Genomic DNA, 27,317 nt, shown 5'->3' with positions numbered 1-27,317 from the left:
GTGGTAGTTTAACCCGAGGGTCACCATGCTCCAGGGAGGGAGAGGTTCAGAAGGAGATTCCTTCAAGGTATCCTCAAGCTGGTGCAGGAAATGAACCCACACTGTTAGCAACACAAACCTGCTGTCTGGCCAACTCGGCAAACCCTTACACACAAACAAACAGACAGACAAAGCGAGAAAAATAGGTTCTAAAGAAAATTTCTAATGGATTCAAAACATTAACTCTGTTCCTCGCTCCATTGGTGCTGCCAGTTTCTCCATCACTTTTTATTTTTTTTTTCAGATTTCCAGCATCTGCTGTATTATTCTTTACTATATGTCACTTTAGGGAGAAATAGATGTTAGGCAGAAGAGAACTGGGAGGCAGTTCAGTGGCCCCTATTTACGGATTGCTGAGGCGACCCTAATGTTGGTCAGAATGTTGCTTCTTAGTCATCTTTCCTCTGACACTTCCTCTGGTTTGCAAAACACACAAGGTGCTGGTTAGCAGCTAAAGGTCTCTGACTTATCAAGTAAAAGTCACATCTTGCAACAATTGTTGAAGGAAAGATGAACTGGTTTTCTTCAGGCTTAAAATGGGTTTTGCCTGCAGAGAACAGAAAGACAACTTCCGAGCTGATGGTATCAATTCCTTTCTCCCTATCTTGTTCCCAGTCCCAAGCTGTTCAGTTACCGGAGAACCATGCACATAGTCATCAGCAAGCAAAAAGCTTTTTGTCTTCTATAACTGGTCACTAATCCATAGACCAATCAACTTAGTGCTGCTGCCCAGATGCATCTCTGCACCTTGGCTCCAATTCATTAGCAACCATTTAAACTACTGTTTGTTCAAACAGTTATACAAACAATATTTATCATAAATGTCAGGTTACGTGCTTTTCAAAGCATGCAGTAATTCTTTGAAACACCAGTCTCATTTCAATCCACAATCTTATAAAGCACCACAAGTATTTTTAAAACATCATCTTTACAGTGGTTGGGTCTAAAGTACTGTCTTGAAAAACCACTGCTGTCAAGTCTTTTGGTTGATAATCATTAGCCTCCATAACCAAAATCATCTTCCTTTCTGTTGGCTAGGATTCTAACAGGTGGAACGTTTTCCACATCTTCATTTGATTTAAATGGGAAAATCATTTCAGTCTATGACATCTTATTTCCATTGAGTACCATGAATTCAAGTCTTGAGTCATATGGCATCACCACGTTGACAACTCATTTTCATCTATGCCTGGTTTATTTTCAGACGTGCCCTCTACACTGCTAACTAAACCAGGGTTTATCCCTGGCTTGATGACAGTAGTCGAGCAAGGAATATTCCACTCCATGAGGTTATAAATTGTAGTAGAATATAATTTTACTTTTGCTGATGGCCTACACCAACTTATCAATGCCCGGTCTTGAGCTACCAAATCAGTTCCAAATGTATTTGATTTTGCACTGGATAGTGCCACATGGCACGATGTACAGTGTCAGCCATGTGGAGTTGAGATTGCACCTTCACACGGGCTGTACACTTGTTACTTCTGCAGTTATGATCATCAAGATGATCAACAAATCAAAATAATATATTTACTGAATGAGCCCAACAGAAAATCAACAGATAAGGTTTCTGTTCAAGGTAACTTTTACTTGAATAATCCCAAAAAAATTAACAAATTGACAATGAAGCAATAGGCAAAGCGCAGTCAATATACATTTATACACTAAGTAACAGATAGAACAAAGATAGGTATGGATTTATTAAGCAGACCATTCAGCAGATATGGTATTAATTTCAGCCACAAATTCATTGAAGATGCTGATTTTCCTCAGGTAAAAGTCCAGCTCCTTTTCTCTGAAGTCTTAATTACTCCTGCGCATCCAACAGCAGTTCTCAGTTAAGCCAATTCCCATGTGTACAATTTTCAGCAATGCAGCATACTTCTCCTTCGATTTTTAATTAGTAAGTTTGAAGGATTATGCGACTGGGCAGGAAACTGGAGTTGAGGGTGAGATGAAAGATTGATCATATTGAAGGGAACAGCAGGTTGCATGGGTTGAATTACCTACTCCTGTTCTTTAGTTCTCATGTTCTTATAAACATCTCAGTTATCCTCATGACAATCAGAACGGCGTAGATAGACTTCACTGAAAACTTTTTATTCCATATGGCCATATTTGGTCAATTACTTCAAGGAACAGATATAACTGGAGCAGCCCTGTATTTGTCTACTATCAGCTCCTGAATCCAGCCTTTGATTCTTCAGCCTGTTTGGATTGCACCACTGGTGTACTTGAGCTCAGACGATTGCGTCTTTCTACTGGTTTCAAACAGCTTCAGTTTGCCCAAAAATCTGAAGTTGCAGTTTCTCCGCAAACTTGAAGTTTTAGTTTCAAACTTTGAAACTAGAGTGTGTACTCCCAATGGTACATTTAACAGATCAGCTGTTCAGATAACAATTCTCATACATTTTTCACTGATCTCACAAACCCAGATGCTATCACAATATTTCATGGGAAGATCAATCTTCAGTAGTAGATTGGTAAGGACATAATGAAATGGGTGTTCAGCTTGCATTTTCTCTCATCACCTACTCAAATGTTATTTGGCAACTATTCTCCTACAGAGGCACTTTTGGTGATGAACATTTAAGACATCCAAGCAGGGTTCATTATGTCTTTTCTACCCTATTAATTTTTCATAATAGTTAATTATATTAATGTCATTATAGAGTTCAACATGGAGAGTCATCAACATTTCTTCAGTTGAGAGAGGGCATCAGATAGTAACTGACAGGAGCTTTCCATAATTGTAGGATGAAATGACACCTCAATGGGTCTGAAACCCATAGCTCTCAACTTTATGCCACTGTGCAGCCATCTGTTTTGCTTATGGAAAACAGCAAATTCAGCATTGGCGTGCAAGAGTCTGAGGCAATGGTTAAAAGATATACTCTGTGACAAAGCTGACAGGAATTCTATGACGTTTTGCAGGGCGACTCTCTCAATTTTGGAAGAAGCTCTCACATGTCAGTAAGGAGATTCTTTCAGGATCAAAAATAGAAATTGCTGGCGACACTCAGCAGATCTGGCATCCTCTTTGGGGAGAAAGAAGAGTTAATGTTTCAAATCTGGTGATTCTTCATCAGGACTTATAACAGCTAGGAAAAGATGTGGTTGGGCATGGGTGGGGGGGGAAGGTGATCAGATAGATGGATACAGAGACCACACAGAGAGAGATTTGAAAGGAATAGGTAGACCAGGGGACTATTCTCAGTAGGTCAGGGCAGAAGAGAAGCTGAATAAGTGATAAGGAGAGCAGAGAAGAGAAGGAAATAGGTAGGATGCGATGAAAGCAACACACATCATGCAAGAACAGGACTAAGAAGGAGAGAGAATGGGTGTTGGCTGTCATATCATGAGAGGACTGGGATGTTGGGGTGCGTAAAAAACCGTGGAAGGTTGGAATTAGTTTCGATAGTTATTGACAACAAAAACAAAAGTTGCTGGAAAAGCACAGCATGTCTGGGAGCATCTGCGAAGAGAAATCAGAGTTAACGTTTCATGTCCAGTGATCCTTCCTCAGAACTGAGTTCTGAGGCCTCCAAAACACCCATCTTCTTTTCCAGCCGACAAATCCCCATTACCATGGCTGACAGGACCCCTAACCATGTCTGACACATCTCCCATACTTCTGCTCTCACCCGTTCTTTTCCCTCCCACAATTGGTCTGTGGTACCACCATATGCTCTTTGCTGGATACTTGCTTCAAAATGAATATAATCATTGCAGAATGTAGGGTTCTCTATCACTAGAACAAAACCATAACTCAGCTTAGTACACAGAATCCCTACAGTGCAGAAAGATGCCACGCAGCTCACTAAGTCAGCAAGGTAGCTCATTGATTAGCACTGTTGCCTCACAGTGCCAGGGATCTGGGTTCAATTCCCCTTCAAATGACTGTCTATGTGGAGTTTGCACACTGTCCTCATTTCTGAGAGAGTTTCCTCCGGGTGCTCCAGTTTCTATCCATAGTCCAAAGATATGCAGGCCAAGTGTTTTGGCCAAGAGAAATGTAGGGTTACAGAGATAGGGTGGGATTATCTTTGGAAGGGCAATGTGGACTGCATAGGCCAGCTTCCACAGTGTAGGGATTCTATGATTGTAGGAGTCTGCACCGACCCTCCAACAAGCATTCCACCTATACCCAATGTCCCAGTCAATCTCATAACTCCACATTTTCCATGGATAATCCACCTAACTTGCACATGTTTGGACTGTGGGAGGAAACTAGAGACCCAGATGGAAACCCAGTGTGTTACCCAAGGCTGGAATCAAACCTGGGTCCCTGGCGCCACAAAGCAGCAGTGCCTGCCACTGAGCCACCATGCCACCCCATCTGCTAACCACTGAGCCCAGTGCTGTCTGTCAGTATCAACTTCAATAAATCTAAATAACCATTTACCATCTGGCTATCATTTTCCAAATGTCACTGGATGCAGGTTTGGTGCTGGAGGACAGAAAAACTCCCACATTGTACCTATGTTTAAAAATGGAGCAAGGGATAGACCAAACAATTACAGGGCAGTCAATCCAATCTCCATCATGGGAAAATTATTGGAATCAATTCTGAGAGAGGACAAATTACTCATTCAAAAGATATGGAGTAAACAAGCATAGTCAATGTGAATCTGTTAAGGGAAGATCATGTCTGACAAATTTGACTGAATTTTTTGAGCAAGTAACAAGTAGGATTGATGAGAGTAACATACTTGATGTGATACAAATTGTTTTAGAAAGGCTTTTGATGAGGTCTCAAACAGCAAAATGATTTAAAAAAGGTCATGGGATCTACGACATATTGTGATCTGAGTGAAAAAACTGGCTCAGTGACAGGAACAAAAGAAAGTAGTTGATGAAATCTTTACAGCAGGAAAGCAGTTTTGAGTGCGGTTCCACTGGATTCAGTGTTGGCTGCTGATTTTTGTGCATACCTTTACGAATCGAACTTAAATGTCAGAGGCAAGGTCAAAATGTTCGCAGATGACACAGATATTGGCAATGTAGGAGGAGTGAGTGTGGACTAATTGGGTGGGCATAAAAGTGTCAAATGTAATTCAAACCAAGGAAGTTCAAGGTCATGGATTTGGAGAAGTCAAAGGAACGGACAATAAATGATAGGATATTGAAATGTGGAGAGGACGTGAGAGCATTTGGGAGTGTTTGTTCCTAGATCTGTGAAGGTAGTTAAGGATACGTTGATGAGGAGCTTAAGAAAATATATTGAATACTTTTTGATAGGCAAGGCATAGAATATAAAGGAAGGGGGGGGCAATGCAGCAGCTATGTAAAACATTACTTTGGTCAGTTTTTGTCATCTCATTTAAAGAAAAGATATGACTGAGGGTCTAGGAAAGTTTTACAAGGATGTTGCCAGAAGTGAAAAATTGCAGCTATGAAGAAAGATTAGAGAGGCTGATATTATTTTCCTTGCGACAGAGCAGACTGAGGAGAGATTTCATTGAAGTGAAAGGTTGTGAGGGCTCTCGGCAGAGTGGATAGGAAGAACTCATTTCCCTTGAGGTAAGTGACTAAAGTGCATAGATTTAAATTGATTGCTAAAAGGATTAAGAGTAGAATGAGCAAAACATTTTTTCGGCTAGAGTGTGGTAGGAGTCTCAAACTCACTGTCTGAAAGGAAAGTATCAACAGAACCCTTAAACTCATTTCAAAGGTATCTGGATGTGAACCTGAAGGTGTATAGCTTCCTGGTATTCAAACCAACTGAAAATTGGAATTCGGCAATGTGCTTTATTTTTCAGTATACATGGACACAATAGGCAATGCCTCCTTTTGCACCATAATTTTTTTCTAGATTATCTAAATATTCTAAATCTCTTAACAGGACAAATGTGCAGGGTGTGGGAACAGGGCTGGAATGTAGCAGTAATGAACTGACGCTTAGGATGACCTTCTTTGCTGTAATAATTCTACGACTAGATGATTCTATATCAGGTAAAAAAGAGGTATCTTGCTAAAAAAAGGTATCTATAGTTGTTTTGAATGCTACATGTACACATATACAATAAAAAATTAAACTACTCACTTGTAAAATTTGATAAACTATTGCATTTCAAAATTAACTTATTATTTGCTAAATGCTTTTTGATCTGTAATAACAGAAAGAACCATATAAATGTTCTGAGGAAGGGTCACTGAGCCCCACTGATTTCTCTCCACAGAAATGGCCAGACCTCCTGAGCATTTGCAGCAATTTCTGTTTTTATTTCTGGCCATATAAATGTAATAAAATTAAGAACTGCGGTTACATAAATCTGAATCAAAAACAGAGATTGAATGAAAAAGGAATGGAATAAGGCTAAATTCAAAATCTGGATGCTTGCAGTAGTGAGAATCCAAATTAAAAATGGCAAAATAACTTCACATTGAAGTCCTGTTAATTCGATATAAATAAACTCAATTGCTGGCATAAGCCGTCGTCCAAAACTTTACAGATGGAGACAACACAAAATTTAGTCTTTACCTGCCAAAAGAATGGTTACATAAAGATCTGTTACAAATACAGTTTAAAATTAAGAACACAATTTCAGCAAAATATCTTGAACTTGTTTCATCCCCATCATGGCACAGAGAAACGCTGACCTCCTGGAAAAGCATTTTACCATCAGAGAGCAATTTATTCCAACATTTCTTTCAAAGAGAGTAGGTGCATAATAATGTGATTTATATTGGCTCAATTTTATTTTGTAGATTTGCACCATTTCTCAAACTTCATGACCTTTAAAATTGTCCCAAACTTTTATTTCCACTTATTATTCTGAACAGATTTCATTACATATTTTAAATGTAAACAACTCTGAATAATGATCTGGACTGTTGTGTGATTGTTGCTCTGACATTTGTGCATGAAGCTGAGATGGAAACCTAGTGCATTAATTTAGCTCTCATCTGCAGTAACCATGCTTCTGTAAAAAGTTTTATACTGAACTCACATAAATCATGTACAAGAAAAATGAGAAAATCTGGTGCCTAACTCATCTTCTACCATTCTGTGAAATGAAATCCACTAAAATACCTATCAAAACTGCAATCATCAGTAGATAATATCGTCTTAGGTCTATCTGCACTTTCCGATTTAATTTCCTCCATGCCCTTGACATCCACAGATACCATTAAGATTAAGCACATACAGTTACTGAGCATTTTTCATATTTTGATATATGAGGCCCAGGCGCTAAATGTAATATCATCATTTGAAAATTAATGCAATATTTCTTTTGTTATTTTTGACTTGGAAAGCAGGATGAATATTTTGGTTTCTCTAAAGTAATTTCCCCATCAGAATGACATACAATTATGAATAGATGTGCAACTGGTCAAAGGTCAGCTAAATTACTACATCATTAAATGAGGGAAGAGATCAAAACTGAGCACGGTGCTGCTGCTGAAATGGTTATGCTGCCTGGTACATCAAATATGATGAAATCATTAGAGTAATAAGCATGGAAATCTGTTTGCAGATTAACCCGTGGTTTCACGCTGCTTTTATCTAATGGGGCACTGTGGAAATCTTGTCAGCTTTTCATCAGCCACGATCAAATTACTGAGACCATGAACATATCATGGCTGCAAATGAGAACAGCATGCCTGATTGGCATTTTTATTTCCACAGCAGCAAGGTTTAATTTTATGCCAATAAATGTAGACAGACAATCCATTGTCAGAAATTACAACAACAGTGAACATCTGAGCTGATCTTTTATGTAGCCACAGAAAATCACATCTGGGAAACAAAATATTTGTTAGAAATATAAATCAACTCCTGTTTATAAATTACTCCCGCCACCAAGTGGATGAAAACATGGTCCTTTCTGTTAGTTTCTGTGTATGTTACTTTGAACAAGTTCAGAAGATCTTTGAGACCATTGTCTATTAACTATCTTTTCTTCCTTTGGGGAAACCCTCAGCTGTACTCACTATACAATCAATGAAACCGATCATGAGCATATTTTGTGGGGAACAAGAATTATGGGACTACCATAGCCCAAAAGGACAGAATATTTTGAAACTCTGGTGCAGCAATATATTTTCAAAGCAATGGAATTAATTTTTTTACATGTACTCTAACATTAGCTCTTTTGGAGCAGTTCTGGCACAACTATGCTAATCAGACAAGTATTGCCAAGACATGGGCTAAAATTTTTACCTCAAAGATAGAAAGTGTATTTGGTTCTACTGGACAACAATTATAAATAGATAGTATATTTTAAAGATCAAATCCAGAGACATGTGAAGCAGATGTCACGTATAGGTTGATCAAATATTGCAATTGGAAACATCCTTTCTAAGTTTCCCTTTCATGGATACAGGAATTCTTTGATGTGTTATAAATACTAAATGCTAAACATAGCACTGGTTCATCAGCAGCATAGAAATAGTAGATTTTGCCCACATGCAAATACCCATTGCTCTTGGAAGCAATTGCTCTTGGAAGGAGACAGATGCAACGGACATTCATGCACATAAGAATAATTCAGAGTGGCAAGTTTATGGATGATACAGGGATAGATTATGTAAATATGGGGCTTTTAAAGATGACGCTTTAAGTTCTAGGTACTGGGAGGCAAGGTTCCCATATGAATTGGCAAAGACAAGAGGAATGAAGAAGCAAGGTTTGTTGTGACAGAGATATGTACAGCAGTTTAGACAAATTATAGAATATGCAGTGAAAAGTAGAAAACTAACAAGCTCAGGGCTGCAGCAGTTCAGCTTCAAGGTGGCAGAGGCATGCAAACAGCCTTATATAGCTGTGAGGTTGAACATTGTTGTGGACATTAGTCTTAACGATGAACCTAATGTAGGCTGTGGATCTCAACTTGGAGTGAAATAGGATGTAAAACATCACAAAATTATTACAGTGCATGAGGTGGTCATTCCGCTTGTTGTGTCTGCACTGGCTTTCTCAGATTTTTGGCTTATTGCAAATCTGTTGCCCTTTTACTATAACACTGAACGTTATTTCTGCTTAAATAAGCATCTAATGTCCTCTTAAATACCTCAATTGAACTTGCTTCAACCACACTTGTAGGCAGTGCATTTCATACCATAACTACTCAATTTTTTTCTCACCCTGCATTTGATTCTTTTGCAAAACTCTTCAAATCTGTGTTACCTGGTTCTTGGTCCTTTTACAAGCTTCTCCACATCTCCACTATCCAGGTCAGTCATGATTTTTAAAATTTCAAACAAATCTCCTCTGAGACTTTTCTTCGCCAAGGAAAACAGCTCCAACTTCACAAATATGACCTGATATCTGAAATTTCTTGTTCTTAGAAGCTTCTGCATTGTCTCCAATGCTTTCACACCCTTGGGCTTCACTGGCTGGACCAGTATTTACTGCCCATCAATAGCTGTCCTTGAGAATATACTGGTCAGCTGTCTTCTTGAACAACTTCAGTCCACTTGGTTTAGTTACAAATACTTCAGTTCAGGTCTAGCTAGTACTTACACAACTTAGCCACCTGGTTACTGTACACCATGCCTCAATTAATGAAGCCTAGAATACAATATGTTTTATTAACAGCTCTTTCCACTTATCCTGCCACTTTTAATGTCTTACATGCAAGTACATAAGTCGCGTTGCTTGTGCACATCCTTTAGGAAAAGCATTACATTTTATTTTACTGTCTCTCCATATTCATTCTCTCAAAATATATTATCTCTTTCCTCCGTATGGAATGTTATTTCTGACCTATTGCCAATTCCATTAACTTGACTAGGTTCTTTTGGAGTTCTACATCACTCCTTTGGAGTTGATAAGCTTCCAAGCTTTGTGCCATCCACAAACTTTGAAACTCTACACCAAGATCAAGATCATATACATACATCAGGAAGAGTAAGGACCTCAATACCAACTCCACCATACATGTTCCTCCAGGCTGGAAAATACCCATTCATATTACTCTGTGCTTCCAATCCCTCAGCCAAATTTGTTGCTATATTGCTACTGCCTTCTGTAAAGACAGGTGTGAATTTTTCCTTAGACATTTCTGTCATGCTTCTTGCCTCGAAATGCAAGTGCCTGTTCGGTCCTGAATTGCCTTACCCCTCCTTTACGACCTTTTTTATTATTTAAGTGCCTATAGCCAATATTGAGACTTTGTTTAATGATAAAAATCAGTCTTTGCTTTACCTTTCCTTTTTGAAGGAATATACCTTCACTGTTTCTAAATCATCTCTGCTTTAAGGTTACCCCATTGTTAAATGGCAGCTCTTTCTACCTTTGGTTTTAGTCGATGCAGCCCAGTTCTAGTCTTGCTTCATTTAAGTCAACTATCCGTCAATTGACTCTGGATTGACCAATGTCATTCTCCAACATCATTCTAAACCTTGTGATACTATGACTTCCCTCTGAATCTTGATCAACTAGATCCAGCTCATTCCTAAGAACCAGTGCAGCAGTGCTGCTTTTTTGTTTGAATACATATCGTACGAAATTCTCCCCAACATAATCTAGGATTGTTGAACCTCTACACCCTTAATATCTTGGGTTGACAAGTGGCAAATAACATCTGCACCATACTAATGCAGGCAATGACCATTGTTAACAAGAGAGAGCCTAACTATTGCCCCTTGACATTCAATAGAGTGACCATCTCTAAATCCCCCACAATCAATATTGTGGAGGTTGCCATTGACCAGAAACAAAACTGGACTCGTCATATAACAGCAGATCATAAGTCAGAGTCTAGCAGTAAATAACGTACCACCAGACTCCTCAAACAAGTCCACTATCCACAAGGCACAAGTCATGAATGGAATACTACCCATTTGCCTGATGGAGTGCAGCTCCAACAACACTCAAGAGGCCTGACACCACCCAGGACAAAGCAGGGCATTTGACCGGCACCACATCTGCAAATACGCATGCACCATACCACTAACACTCCGTAGCAGTAATGTGCACCATCCACAACATGCACTGCAGTAAGTCACCAATGCTCCTTAGACAGCTTTACACCTTTGATCACTATCTTCTCGAAGGAAAAGGGCAAGAAACACATGGGGACACCATTAACTACAAGACAACCAGCTCGTGTACCTATGCCTGATACATGCTGCTGGGTCAAAATCCTTGAACTCCCTACCTAATGGTATTGTGGGTATACTTACGCCAAATGAAGAGCAACAGTTCAACAGGGAGCTCTCTATCACCTTCTCAAAAGCAACTAGAAATGGGCAATCAACACTCATCCAGCCAGCAATACGCACATCCGATGATTTAATTTTGAAAAAGCAATAATATTATCCTAGTCTATATTCAGATAATTCTGTGATTGCCTTCCAAACTTATTTCTTTCCATTTATCCAACTTATTGGTGGTATAGATTATAGTTATTGGTATGGATTATCCCGAGCAATGTAATAGTGCTTGTTTTGTAACTCAGCTTTAGCCAAACCAATTTTGCCCTTGAACTCATTGGAACATCCCAAAGACATGGCCCACACTTTCCCCAGTCCTGGTTTCAATGTCTTACAAAATGGAACTCACTTTGTCCACATCAGTCTTTGAGCCACACATTCATTTCTATGCCAATTTGCATTTATCTCAAGAAGCACTTCTTCTAAATTAACTCCTCACTTCCATGGAGAATGTCTTTCCTTGTCCTGTCCATGCCTTCAGTACCAACATGGACCATGATGACTGGATCCCCCTTCTCACTGCAAATTGTCTCCAGCCCTCAACAGATATCCTGAACACTGGCACTAGGCAGGCAACAAACTTCAGAACTCTTGAACACTGCTGCAAAAAAAAATACTCCTGCTAATTATACTGTTTCCTACTACCTTTGCATTCCTTTTTGCTGACCCACCTCCCGTCTCATCATTTGAATGATTTCTTTTACCAAAGGTCCATGATCAGTTCGCTCACTCACCCTTCATGCTCATCCAAAGTAGCTGACGAGCAAATCAGAAGGAGTGTGTGTGGTCTTGACAAAAACATCCAAGTAACCTTCTTCTTCTCTGATGTGTCTCAGTGCCTGTGATTCAGCTTCCAGCTCATAAACTGAGCCAGTCACTCAAAATGCAAATACCTACGTAGACATATCAGCCCTGTTTCACACTGGTGTCCAGGATCATGTATGTTCCACAAATGCATCGCATCACTTGCCCTCTCATCCTTAATAGACTTAACTATTTTATTCAATCATTTATTCACCTTTTTTATACATTTTATTAGCCTCACTACTCGTCAATTTTAATAGACACTCAAAAAGGATTACAGCAGAATTAATCATATAAGATCATGAAAGATGAATCACAAAGGGATGGAAGAGTCTCAGCCCTTTGAGAATTCATATCAATCTGGTCAAAATCACATAAATTTAAGAACACTAAACTGAAAACAAAACTAATTACCTCGATAGAAAATCAATAATGGAAGTAAGAAAAATACCTAAATCCACAAAGAATGGGAAAGAAATGACCATGCATCATTCAGGAAAACAAAGCATTTCAAAATAATATTATAAGTGCAAAACAGGAAGTAACAACCAGCATATCGTCAGTTAGTTAGTACAACAATACAGCATTCTTCAATCAGGCCAGCTAACCAGAATTTTCTTTGCATTTCATGTTCAGTTACTGCACCAAAACACATGGAATTACAGATGCTGTACGAAGCAGAAGACTAAGAGATTAATAGGAGAAACTAATGGAAAAACAAGGGTACTTTCACACAAAAGAAGGTTACTGAGAAGTGGTGTTACAAAGGTCTGTGAAGATATTAAAGGCATGGCCAAAGTAATTCCAGACATATTTCAAGCTTTAACAAGATATTAGGAGGAGGAAGAATAGGTCAACTTGGGAGAGATCTAAAAAAGAACTCTGCAGACAAAAAAAAAATCAGAAATTGGAATGGTCTTTTGGGAAGGTCAGTAGTGGTGAAGGTCTTAGATTTCTTGAACAAACAGTTCATTGATATGATGCAGATGCAAGTATTTTCTTCTCGATGGATGTGCAAAAATGGGCCAAATTTCTTACCATCTGTTAATTCCCAAACATTGCATTAAAGAAAAAGAGGAAAACAAAGAACGTTTACTCATAGGTATATATAGCATGTACATCTATTCAAGAACTCAACACATTCCAAAGCATTTTGCAGCCAAATAAGTACTTTTGAAGTGTTAACAGTCCGATCATGTCTGGAAATAGAACAGTCAATTTGCACATGCAAAGACCCAAACAGCAATAAATCAGCAGACAATCTGTTTCAGTTGTTGGCTGATAGAAAATTATTGGCTAGCATACAGGGAGAACTCACCTGATCCTTTACAAATATCACTCTGGGAACTTTAATAAATGACAGATGAGACCTCTCAGAATGCAAACTCCATCAGTACTGAAGCGCTAACTTAGATTTTGTGGTCAAGTCTCTGAACGGAGTTTGAAGCCATATTCTTCTGACTTCGAGGACAGCCATGACTCCAATGAGGCAAGGCTGACACTGCTACTTTGATTTTAAGATATAATTCTCAAACTTAACAGTTTGGAAACAAACGCAAATCAAAACATTCACATAAAACCAGGGTAAATACAAGCAGATCAGTCACATTTAGACACTTAGATGCCCCGATGGCTCGGGTACATTGCAAAATTCAGGACAAAAACAAAATGATTACAGATTTAGAATTTTGAAGGAGGAAGTAATAATTGAAACATTTGCTAACTTAGTGAAACAAAACCAAAACAGCTGAGCCATGTCATGTATGCAGTTTATTTCCTTTCCTTTGTATTGCAAGCATAAATATAAAGGAGATAAATACAAAATTAACTTCAATTGAGACTGAAGAGTAGGATTATTTTCCCAGCCTCTGGCATCAGAAACAGACTCTCATAAATGTAGTGCATCAATGTACTTCTTGAAAATAAATGCACAGGCGTCTGGTTAAAAATGGGAGTGTATGTTTTAGGTAAAGGCAGACAAGATCTAGTACTTGACAGAACAAAGTGATTAAATAAGTTAAAACACTACAGCAAACAAAGTTAAAATATGTACTTATATAATGTCACATTATATGAATAGCTTTAATTTTGAAAATTGTTGTTACAGTATCATCTTTACTGATCCTCCTTTTTTGCAATTCATAATCATGAATCAAAAATAAACCAACAAAAAAATACATCGCCAATCTATTCTATCAGGAACACGCTGCAGTACTTTCCACACAAATTCTCTTCTATGCTATGGGTTTCAGTCAATTCTATTTCATCTTTACATCAAAAAGATATAATTTATAACAAAAAAATTAATTCCCTTGGAAAGCAGAGATAAATGGAAGTGAGAGTGCCGAGTACATAAGAAAAGTAAGGCTGGTCCTCTGGGAAATTGTGTACTTTCAGCGTGCTAGGTATTCAAAGCTTGTTCAAAAGTGTTCATTTAGAATAGAGGAATCAAAAGATGATGCAAATATTCAGGAGATAATCATGAAACTTACCAGATGTTCTAATCCTACTTTGATGCTCCCAGAGTCCCTATAAAAGAAGAAAATAAAGTTCTAAATAACTGTTCATCAATTCCGTACAATGCCTATTCCAATTTTAAAGTGTTAAACATAAATCCAAATTAGACACTGCTACCTTTCAAGGAAAAATGATACAAAAGCAAACTGTCATACTTTTGCTACTATATAATCGTTAATTTTCAAAGCAAAATCCTGACATTTAAAACTGAAACAGAAATCTGAAATAACATTAAAAATGTTGAAAAACTCAGCAAGTCAGCCAGTATTGTTCACAGAAGCCGAATTAACATTTCAGCAAATAACTTCATCAGTGATGGGTCAGTTTTAGTTCCAGAAGGGCAAAGAGAGCAGATTCCTAAGCCTACCTCCAGATGCAAGCTCCTCTCCCCACAACCTCCTGCCCTGAAATAAAATCACTACTCCTTCTTTACTACCGGGTCAAAACGTTTTAACTCTCTTCACCATCATACCATGGGTGAAGATATCCCACGTGGATTTTACTTGTTTAAGGAGGTGGTTCACCACAACCTTCTCAGTGGCACTCAGGGATAGGTTATAAAATTAGGCAGAGATGTCCGCATCTCCTACCAGAATACAAAGACAACTCCCATACACAATCGATTAGTACAACAAACTATGGATTCCATCACAACATTCCATGCCCGTTTTTATGATTCACTAAAATTTGCAAAGGAGCAGAATAACTAGTCTGGGTGAGAATGCCCAGAACAGGTTTATTAAAGACCACCAGGTAAATAGTGGAAAAGATTGCAGTTGACTATTTAACAAATATATTCCCTATTTCTGTGCACTTATGATTGAATGAGAATTAGATTTGGGAAATATTTTTAGTTGAGATTTGCACCTTATTCCTGAACAAAGGATCCCAATTTTAATTAATAGTTTCAGAACTGGTGAACTGAGTGTCAGCTGCGGCTTTTAACCAGCAAGTCAGAGACTTACTACATTGTGATCAATCAGTCTGTGCCTCCTGCAAGCAAGTAAAAGTACCTGAAGAAAAAGCAAGGAGCTGCATGTTATGGGTAACCAAAAGTATTTCAAATTCCACTCCAGACAAATAAAATCAATCTATTTTTCTGATGAAGGGTACAAGCCCGAAACATCAGCTTTCCTGCTCCTCTGATGCTGCTTGGCCTGCTGTGTTCTTCCAGCTCTACACCTTGTTATCTCTATTACAACCATGTTAGCTGAGGTTGCAGCTGTTGTTTTAAAACTCTGATGGAATGTGAGTGTCACTGGTTTGGAAGGATTTGTTGTCCATCCCTTGGTGCTCAAGAAGGTGATGGTGACCGGCCTTACTGAACTGCTGTAGGTTGACCCACAATGCCCTTAAGGAAGAAATGCTCGGATTGTGACCCAGCAACAGTGAAGGGAACAGCAACATATTTCCAAGACAAGATTGAGAGTAGTTTGGAGGGGCACTTGCAGACATGAAGGAAGTGGTCATGGGTTTGGGAGGTGCTCCTCAGGATCTTTTGTGAATTTCTGCAGTTCAGTTTGTAGATCATACACACTGCTGCTACTGAGTGTAGAAAGTGGATAAAGTGGATGCTTGTGGATATGGGCTCCTTTGTCATAGATAGTATTTAGCTTCTTGAGTGTTGTTGGAGCTGCACGCATCTACAAAAGTGACTCATCTACCACATTCCTGACTTGTGTCTTGTAGATGATGGGCAAGCTTGGGGAACTGAGGAGACAAGTTATTCACTTCAATATTCCTAGCCTCTGACCTGCTCTTAGAACCACTTTATTTATATGGAGAGGCCAGCTGAGTTTCTGGGCAATGGTAACTCCGAGAATATTGATCAAAGCGATTTCAATGATGGTAACACCATTGAATGTCAAGGGGTGGTGGATAGATTGTCTCTTAATGCAGATGGTCATTGCCTAGCATTTGTGTGGTGTGAATATTACTTGCCACTTTTCAGCAGAAACATGGACATTGTCCCGACTTTGCCCCATTTGAATACTGACTGCCTCAACATCTGAGGAGTCACAAATGGTACTGAACATTGTATAATCATCAGTGAACATCCCCACTTGTCATTTTATGATGCAGGGAAGGTCAAAATTGGTTGGGCCTAGGATACTACCCTCAGGAGCTCCTGCAGAGATGTCCTGGGGCTGAGATGACTGGCCTCCAAGAACCATGACCATCTTCCTTTGAGTTATGTAAGGCCCCAACCACCAGATTTAAGTTTTGGTGGGGCTCCTTGATGTCACACTCAGTCAAATGTGGCCTTGATGTCAAGGGCTGTCATTCTCACCTATGCCATTCAGCTCTTTTGTCCATGTTTGAAACAAGGCTATAATGAGGTCAGGGCCGAGTGATCCTTGCAGAATCTAAACTGGCATCAGTAAGCACGGTATTGCTGAGCAGGTGCTGTTTGATTGCAATATTGATGACATGTTCCTTCATTTTACTAATGATTGAGAGTACATAGGTGGGGTTGTAACTGGTTGGGTTGAATTTGTCTTGCCTTTTGTGTATCAGACTTATCTGAGTTACTTTCCATATTTTGGATAAGTAACAGACTAACAGCTGTACTGGAACAGCTTAGCTAGGGGTGTGGCAAGTTCTGGAGCACAAGTCTTTAGTCCTACTGCCTGAATTGAATTGGTTGAAGATTGGCATCTCTGATATTGAACACCACTGGAGGAGGCCAAGATGCATCATCCACTGTAACAAAGTGTGTAGCTGGATGAACACAGCAGGCCAAGCAGGATCTCAGGAGCACAAAAGCTGATGTTTTGGGCCTAGACACTTCATGAAGGGTCTAGGCCCCAAACGTCAGCTTTTGTGCTCCTGAGATGCTGCTTGGCCAGCTGTGTTCATCCAGCTACACATTTTGTTATCTTGGATTCTCCAGCATCTGCAGTTCCCATTATCTCTGCATCATCCACTGCATCTTTCTGGCTGAAAGCTGTTGCAAATGCGTCAGCTGTATTTTTTGCACTTATACACTGTGGTCTTCCATCATTGACAATGGGCATCCAAGTGGGTTGTTTAACTGTCCACCACCATTCACGACTGGATGTGGTAGGATTGTAGAATGTGGATCCTGTCCAATAGTTGTGGGATCGCTAAGACTGTCTATCACTTGCTGTTTGGCACACATGTATGTGCACAATTCACTCTCAAATTGCAAGTGTCAAGGTGGATATGCATATAATTTTGGATATTTATCTGAGGGTGCTGAAATGAAGCTTTGTTGACAGAAGCTTCGCTATCACATTTAACAGCTGGCTACGATTGAAGATGGACCCAAATTAAACAATGCAGGTGGTCCAGACATTTAAGAAATGCAACACCCGAGATACGCGGTATTCAGAGCTTTTTATTATAGAAAATTTGCTAAACTCAATGTCATCACCAAGACACAGAACAGCTTACTCAGACTTCAACTTTCTGGGAAAGAATTATTAATTTGTTACTGTATTAATTTTCACATTTAAAATTATTTTAGCAATTTCCTTGGTTGGAGGATGGGGGTCGAGTCTAGTCAACGTCATCTATCTGAATTTTCAGCCAGCTTTTGACAAGGTGCTACACTTGAGGTTGCTACATTGGACAGTTTGATGTACCACCAGTTATCAACAGAATTGCACATGAATTAGTGTTAAAAATGATATTATTCACAACATTTATTTCATTTAAATGAAGACAATAGTGGATCTATCTGCACATTTGAGATGATGCCAAGATTTGAGCTAAGGTCATGGAGAAAAATCAGCTATAATCAGATCTCAATTAGATGAGGAATAACCCAGTGTCAGTAAGGTTCATTTAACACTAGATAGGTGTGGAGGAACCAGAACCAGATGATGTGCAGGTATGTAACCTAGGCATAAGATCAAATCAGATGTGGGGATGTTTCTCTCTTCAAAGGTGAAGGTCTTCAGGACAAGTTGTTGCATCATGTAATCAAATTCCAATGTTCATTTTGCACTCTGAAGTTCAAGGAAATGAAGGATAATCAGTGCATTTTACTTCTTTGTTTGATGTCTGAGAATTCATCAACATGGTTAGTTGCTTCTGTTTTTGCATGATAGAACTGTTGCTACAAGCCTGCAGATTCCATTTACTCAAATTAAGGCCAGAAAAAAACAAGGAATCCAGGTTAGAGAACAGTTTTTATCTTGGTCGTCAGTGAACCCAGTTGCTTCACTGCTGACCACAAAAGTCTCTATTTTTGAAATTAGAGTCATTGAAAATACTCCAAAGTAGTGAAAGTAATAAAACTCCCATTTAAAGTAAACCATCCTCTTGGATTCCTAATGATCTGTGACAAATGTGTTAGTTGATCACTTTGATCTAAATAGGTTAACAAAGCAGGCACATTTTCACACATCAAGGTCCCATCAACACTCATGATGGAAATTGTTAATTTTAAAAATAGAGAAGACTCAATGGTTCAAGCAACATCTGAGGACCAGAAAAACAACATCCCTTCAGATCAATGACCCCTCTCATCAGTTTTTACCTAATTTTGGTTCAATTCAGCCTTGAATGTCTGCAATGACTAAGACTTTACTGTTTCCTGGGGAAGAGAATTCTAAATTGAAGGAATTCCTCATCTCAGTCTATACATTTTGAAACTATGCCCTGTAATTCTAGATTCTCCCATAAGGGGAAGTATGTTCTTGTCATCTACTATCAAGCCCCCTTAGAATCTTATGCTTCAATCAGACACCTCCCATTCATCTAAATTCCAATGTCTTTGGAGAATAGTTTCTCAATAACTGTTGATTTTTTTGTTTCATTGGTGTGACATCTCTTCAAAATCTAGTCAGAATAACTAGAAAATCTCAAGAAAATTCCTTCTAAAAGCAAATGAACTCTACTTTGAAACAATACTTAATTTTAAAAAAGAATATTTGTTTTCTGAAGTTTTTTTAAGTCTAAATAGATTCCCTTCAAATGTTGACATTCCTAATATTTTCTGATTAAATTTAATTTATATTAAATCTTTCATTGTTCAATCCATAAAAATTATTGCCTATTTCATACAGCAATAATTCATAAATTAAATCTACAGTGTCTTCAGACTTCTACATTCTAAATCATGAATTGGTAGTGCCATGTTATATCTTAAGTTAGAAAATTGTGGGTTCCAGTTCATACCTCAGCTGTTTAAGTTGCTTATCTATTCTGAACATTAGTGCAGTAGTGAAGGAGTGCTACAGGAAATGGGTTTGACTTTTAGATGAGAAATTAAACTGAGGACCATTTTGCAACCATAAGAAAGGATTTCAATGGGCACAGCACTTTTCACAGTTTCAAAACATCCACAAGTGGTTTTCAGCAACTTTCTTCTAAAGAAAAGGTAGAGTCTATTGCAATGGAGGATAATTGATAGCCAAATTGTGCATAGCAAGCATCTAAAAACAGCAAAATGACAATTGACAGAAATTTGATTTATTGTTACTGGAAGGGTAAACCATGGTCAGATTTACAGGCGTCACTATCTCGTTCTTGCATAAAATAGAGCTATATGGTATTTTATGTTCTCCCAAGACAGCAGGAAAAACCTTAGTTTAACACCTCATCCAAAAGACAGCACCTTCAAAAGTGCATTTAATTATAGAAGATCATACAGTGTGGAAACAGGCCCTTTGGCCCAACAAGTCCACACCGACCCCTCAGAGCATCCCATCCAGACCCATCCCCCTATAACCCACCTGATCAACACATCCCTGAACACTATGGGTAATCCACCTAGCCTGCACATCTTTGGACTGTGGGAGGAAACCAAAGCAACTGGAGGAAACCCATGCAGACACAGGGAGAATGTGCAAAGTCCACACAGAGAGTCGCCCGAGGATGGAACGGAACCGAAGTTCCTGGCATTGAGGCAGCAGAGCAAACCATTGAGTTACCATGTGATAAACTGTCCCAAAGAATTTTACTGGTGATTACTGAATAAAATTTAACACTGGGAAATATCAGGGCTGATTGATCAAAGAGATGTGCTTAAGTAGCATTTTGCTTACATATGAGGATGCCCAAGAGGCCAATAAATAGAACAGTAAATTGAAGATATCCCAAAGGGCTGAAGTAGATTACTGAAATAGAGAGAAAGTCAAGGGTATGAAAATAAGGATGAGAATTAGAAACAAGGAACTAAATTAGTGAGTACATGGGTGATCTGATTAAATGGAAATTGGTGAGAATTAGGACATCGACCACAAGGCTTGGATTACTTCAATATTTAACATAGGGGAGAACCAGGAATACAGTGGAAATGTAAAGGCAACAGAAACTTAAATGAGGATTTGGATGGATGGAGGGATGGAAGCATGGAGGGAGGGATGTATGGATGATATTGTTGTCATGTATTTTTTAAAGAGTATTTTCACTGTCGTCATGATCCAGCACAATTTTGAATATTTTAAGCATAAGAAAAAAACGAATGAAACATTGCTTAAAGACAGTCCATCAGTCCTGAGCTAACTCATCATCAATGACACCTGCACAGCCACACTTCCTCCACCACCTTGCTGTCATCTACACCAGACCCAACCAACACTGAAGTCGTCACTTTTCGCCACCAGGCTGATTCTGGGAAGATATTGGACAATGGTATTGCATGAATATGGACTTTCTGAGCGATGGTATAGAAATGTGGTGAGAAGGTCATCTTGGAATCAAATATTGGAAAGCATACCAGACAGGTAAGTCATTGCAACATATCCACTGGAACCTAAATCTCAAAGGCCTTGTTTCAAGTATGAGTAGAACAGTAAAAAGAACACAAAAATTCTTGCACAGCTAGAAAAATTTAAACAGCAGAGAGAATCATAAAATATATATTCCAGAAAATCAAGTATATTACAACAATAAACTACATTGCAATTTTAATATCTATAAGGAGCATCAAATAAAACTAACAGCACTGCAGCATACCAAAATGTTTCCACATAAAATGTGCACACGGTGTATAACCGGTATTCAACACAAGACAGTTGAAATCGACTAAACCAGTAAAATGCCCTCGTCAGTGATGACATGAAATATTTATTCCAAACCAAACTTCAAAAGGTTTCATAAATATCTGACAGGCCTGCTTCCTAAAAACACTGGCATTTTCAAGTAACATTTTTAAGTCACAACTTAATAATTTACCTTGGGAATATTGTTGAACACTGAAATAAATACACTTTGATGCGAGATCCTATGCTCATATTCATTGACATAAACATTTTCCATATGCATTTCACAAACCTCCAAAACAATTGCTATTCTACAATATTTACATGTTGAAACAAATTTATTGCCCTGATATCAGAAAAAAATTATTTCTTAATAAAAGGCTGAAAAATGGAAAAAAAAATGCAATAGATGGAATTAGTAATTTAGTGTTTCTATTGTCATACTTCTTTCCAAACATGACACTCTTATTAAGTGCTTGGTATGAATTATTGCAATTCTGCAGCAGCAAAAGCTATAGATGCCCACCTATTCTGTTCAACCCATCCAACCTCCAACATTTACTACTTTGACATCCTTGAATCTGATTTACATTTGATGCCTAATTGTTTGAAATATTTCCCTGTGAACCAGCATAAATTAGGAATCCAGTTTAGACTGACCCCGCCCATGTCTCGGAGTCTTAGCATAATTATAGGCCATCATTAAGATACTTATTAAGAAATTCAATAAGGAATTTAGAGAAAGCTTGTTTCCAAAGAAGTGATGAGAATGTGGAACGTGTTACTTGTAGGAAGTTGTTGAAACAAATAGAATGGATGCATTTAAGAGGAAAATAGAAAAGCATGTAAGGGACAGTGGGATAGAGGGTGAAATGATATATTTACATTGGTGACTCAGGTGGAGCGTAAGAATTGTGTATGGACGGAATGGCCTGATTCTGCGCTGCATTTTCTATCTAATCTGTTTTGCACTATATTGAAATGGAGATTACAGAAGTGACAGCTTAGTCCATTCAAAATCTTTTTTGAGATATTATTTAAGTTTCTTTAAAAACACAGTTTGATTAATGACAATTTTTCACACATGCAAAAGGAATATTAGCTTTTTGTGTGCATTTTGTGGACAGTGTATCATAGCAAACAACCTATATTTTATTCAGGTTCATAAGAGTTAAGTAGTTGCAGGCAAGTATGTAAATTTAGTCATACAACTGAACAGCGTCATTTTAATCTAGTTTAATGTATGAGACCATAAAAATTACAAACATTTTAAAATGTATAAATGGCAACTTGACAGCCTTAATTTTTCCATGCTGAGCTCTTCAGGTTTTAATAGGCTTAAAGAGAAGGCACATGTATACACTTAAGTGTTTCTTCATAGGGAGAAAAGAATCACCATTTATTGGATTGGCCAACTAGGTAGCCTCTAACAACGTGCAAAATACAGATTTATAAATGGGAACAGAAGTGATGAATAAATTCAAAATGATGTATGCATTAAAGTCGCTCAGAGTTCAGATCTCAATTAGATAAATTTAAGATGCCAAAATGAAAGGAAGAGTGTAGCACCTGTCTGCAAATTTATATATTTCTGCTCAGCAGCTATCTTGAGATGTCACATTTGCTGGACACTGGGACCAGCAAGTTCTTTTCCACGTTTGTATAATTCTATATTCCAGTGTTGTCAAACAACATATATAATAATTTAAATAAAATTGTCTCAAAGTGCATGGGATTGGTAATACCATAGTGGCATTAATTGAGAATTTGTTAGCCGACAGGAACAGACAGTAGGAATAAATTGATCAGTTTAAGACTGGAAAGCAGTGACTAGTGGAATATCAGAGAGATCTGTGCTTGTCCCCAGCTATTCACAATACTAAAAAATGATTTAGATGAGGGAATTAGATACAATATTTCTAGGTTTGCTGAAGAGACAAAACTCGGTGAGAGTGTGAGAGATGTGGAGGCTGCAAATAGGGTTCAGAGCAACTCAAACAAGTTGATTGAGTGGGCAAATATGTGGCAGATGCAGTACAGCATGAGTAAGTGTGAAGCTGTTCCATTCAGATGGAAAAACAGAATGGTAGTGAATTATTTAAACACTTATAGATTTCAAAATGCCATCGTACAAATGTGTGTACGCCTTGTACACTCGACATTGAAAATAAACATACAACATGCATGCAACAAGAATGATAAGAAGCTAAATGGTATGTTGGACTTCACTGGAACAGAATTTGACCACAAGAGCAAAGAAATCTTATTGGAATTGTACAGGGCCTTAATAAGATTGGATCTGGCATACTGTGTGCAGTCTTAGCTCCACTTGCCATCGAGGGAGTGTAAATAATTTTTATGCAAATATAGATAAATGCTCGATTATCAAGGAGATTAAAGACTACCATGGATACACAGGAATGTAGCACTGAGGTTAAAATCAGATTCGTCATCTATTGAATGGTGGAGAAGGCCTATAGGGTCAAGTGGCTTACTTTTGTCCCTTATTTGTCGGCTCACAAGAGTGTAGCAAAGGCTCCTTGGACGAATAAATTCTCAGAGGGCTGTGGATAGGCTGGATGCAAGGATTTTGTTTCCCCTTGCCAGGGTTCCAGTCTCAGGATAAGAGCTAGGCCATTTTGGACGAAGATGAGAACCAACTTATTCTCCGAGAGTGCGGTAAACCTGTGGAATTCTCCACCACAGAAGGCTGTGGAGGCCAAGTCACTAATTATTTTTAAGTAAAAAACAGAGAGATTTTTAGAAGTTGAAGATGCCAAGGAGTATGGAGAAAGAGCAAGTGTTTTGTGTTGAGTTAGAGGATCAGCACAATCATGTTGAATGGTGGAGTGGGCTCAATGAGTCTAATGGCCTACTTCTATCTTCTAAGACAATTTTATGCAATTATGCAATATGTAATTTCAGCCATGCTCACTTTGTAAAGGAGACAATAACCAGCTGCTAGAAATTTGTTAATAACAAGTGTAAAGCCATTTAGATAATATTCCTAATAATAAAAATATTTTTAAAAATCCAATTGGCTATTATGCTGCAAAATAAAAATAAACAAAAATCTTACATTTGTCACTGTGCATTTCTGCACAGCAACTTGAAAATGATTTCCATCTTTTAAACTGTAACAAACAAGAAACAGATCAACAATTCATGACTCCAAAGAGAAATTAGTGCAGTTTATTTTGGATTTATTGCCGTGGAGTCAATACAACATAATCAGCCTAATGAATGACAATTTACAAGTAACCTGTTAACATCAAATCTGAAGGCAGTTCACAAGATGATTCCAGTTAATGGCGTTTAAAAACTGCCCTATCAGTGGTCTGTCTCCAGTACTGTCCTTGTCATGATTCCATCAATATTTGTACAACTTCTTCTCCTGCGCTGAAAGCAGACATAATTCAATTATGGGTCTCAAAACTGATAAAATGGTCCTGAAGTGGAAAATGGGAAGAGATTATTGGCAAATGAATAAAGATTTGTATCGAACAAGCACACAGGAGCACAACAGTCCTTTTTTTTATCATCTTCTGCCTTTGGTCTGCTGGGAACCTCGAGTTTCCCTTGCTCTCATGCAGCACATCGATTTCTGAATTAGACTGCAATATTAAATAATTAATATACTTGCCATGATTGATGTTTTGCATTAGTTGAATATTAGGTTATCAATCAAAATCCACTTGGTTTAATGTAATAATATTGAAAAAGTGTCAGGGGCTGTTCATCCAATTTGTAGTTGAAGCAGCCCAGATAGTCATATTGGTGTAACACGAAGCTCTAAAGCAGGAAATGTACTGGTTTAACATTCATAAGTCAGAGATTATGAAACTTGTGGAGACACGGCTCAGGCTGCCTTAAGTAAACCTCACGGCACCTGTCAATTTCAATCACAGCAAGGTCCACACTGAAATAAACCAGCATCTACAACTGCCTTTCATCAGGTCCACAGGAAACCAGGTCTTCAAAACACATGAATACAGATTTTATTTAACATTAAATCAGGATCCTAACTGGACAGTGTTCCATAAGCTTATCTGCATCAGATAACATGCTCTTGTTGCAGAAGAGTACAAGACTTTTATTTGCCCACAGAAGACAAATTTTCACTTTTTAATTAATGTGACTTCCATCGGACATTTAAACTGACGGTGAGTAAAGCCATCTGCTTCCTGAGTTTTATTTTACAGTCTGGGAAGATGAAAGAGTATTAGCCTGGACAGCCTCTTAACAATAAAACAAGAACCAAAAAGGAGCCCTGCTTATACCAGAGAAAAACCACTATTCTCTGACCAAGCGAGAAGTCTCATTTACATCATACTTAATTAAGCAAAATAGGAAGAACAAGTCAAAGCGTTAAAAAGGGCTAAATTTAATGCATTACTTTGTTGCAGTCAATATTGGCAAATTGGAAATGTCTAGCATATCTTTCATGTCAAGGGAACTGTGTGGCTCCAACCCAAGACTCTCAGTCCCAGGTCAACATCATTATCGACGAATTCTGAAAGCTACTGTTATGTTCGGAGTTACTAAATTTCTTTGGAACAGCTTCCTTTAATCTGCAGCTTGAATTCCAGGTAGCACACAATTAATTAAAGCCAGAACACCAGTTGAATTGTCATTCATGGTCAAATTTCAAATAATTGCATCGGATTTGTTTTGCTGTTCTTTCTCTTTCTGCCACAGCTGAGGCAAATGCCTATCGTCAGTCAAGCTAAGAACCACAAATTTAAAATGCAAAGCCAGTCATTTGATTTCCACCTAACAGGGTGGCCCATTAGCACACTACTCATCAGTGATACATTATGGTATGAAGCTTCAAACCCTGGCATCTAATTTGAAAAAGAAATCTTTGTAAAAATGTAATGTTAATGTATGGAAGCATTTGCTAGTAACGACAGCAAATCACCAGAAACTTCAAACCATATAACCAGGCAGCAGAATCTTTAGTATATTGTCAAGTATTTAATAGAGGAGACAAAATGTCATTTGTGGAAAAAACTCCTTTTAAATATTTGTCTGCAAATAGAACAAATCAATAATCAAAGCACCAAATAGGTCAGCTTATCATTTACAGAAGTTGACAATCACAAAAATATTTTTGGTTTATTTCATCCCAATTCTATTTTCTGAAAAACATCACTCACTAACATAAAGATCACGCACATTTGTGATCCTCCTTGACAAAAAGCAATTTTTTCATCCACAATTCCAGACTACAGCTATAAGAGTTAGAATGGCCCCATATTATTTTTCACTGAATGAATAAGCAAATAGCAGCCTGCAGCCAATTAGGCCATCAACAATTAGTTACAGTACCTGTCAATATGGACTGGGAACAGAGCACAAAAACTATCTTAATATCCTTTTATTGGAGAAGGGAAAAGGCATGATCCAAGCTTTTTGTTACGAATAACTAACTTACAACTTCTTCAGTGGGTACATCTCTGTGGGCCCAGTTTGACTTGGGCTTGATCAATACAAAGGGCACACCAATCACAAAGTTGGTTACATATATAAACAACTATCTGGGAAGGGCTCTGACAAGACTGAACACTTGAAAAACATATTGCTAACCACATTTGTCCTTTACATCAAGAAAATTTAGAAAATACTGGAAAGAAAAAAACAGAATAGAATTTTATCTTAATAAATATTTGAAGGTTTGTCCCTTGAACTAATGGCCTGCTGACAGCAAGGTGTTTGATTTGAACTTCCACAAATGATAAGGCACAGATTTGCATCTGTATTCTACACACAGGCTAAGTTTGTCTTACTTCGAGGAAGGAGATAAAATTAGTCGGCAGCTCTCATGCTCTCCGAGTA

General features: G+C 38.1%; 1 protein-coding gene across 4 annotated transcripts in view; it reads right to left on the bottom strand.

Moving 5' to 3' along the window:
- Positions 1–27,317, bottom strand: part of rsrc1 (arginine/serine-rich coiled-coil 1) — a 386,463-nt gene that overhangs the window by 209,097 nt on the left and 150,049 nt on the right. For all 4 annotated transcript variants that reach the window (XM_048542246.2, XM_048542244.1, XM_048542247.1 and 1 more), the window contains one exon: positions 14,499–14,535. In XM_048542246.2, coding sequence (XP_048398203.1) covers positions 14,499–14,535 — 37 coding nt within the window. The remainder of the gene's footprint in view (positions 1–14,498; positions 14,536–27,317) is intronic.

Source organism: Stegostoma tigrinum, chromosome 14 (genome assembly GCF_030684315.1).
Source record: "Stegostoma tigrinum isolate sSteTig4 chromosome 14, sSteTig4.hap1, whole genome shotgun sequence".
NCBI classification, from domain to species: Eukaryota; Metazoa; Chordata; class Chondrichthyes; order Orectolobiformes; family Stegostomatidae; genus Stegostoma; species Stegostoma tigrinum.
The sequence above is the reverse complement of the archived record's forward strand: the minus strand, read 5'-3'. Positions and strand labels throughout refer to the sequence as shown.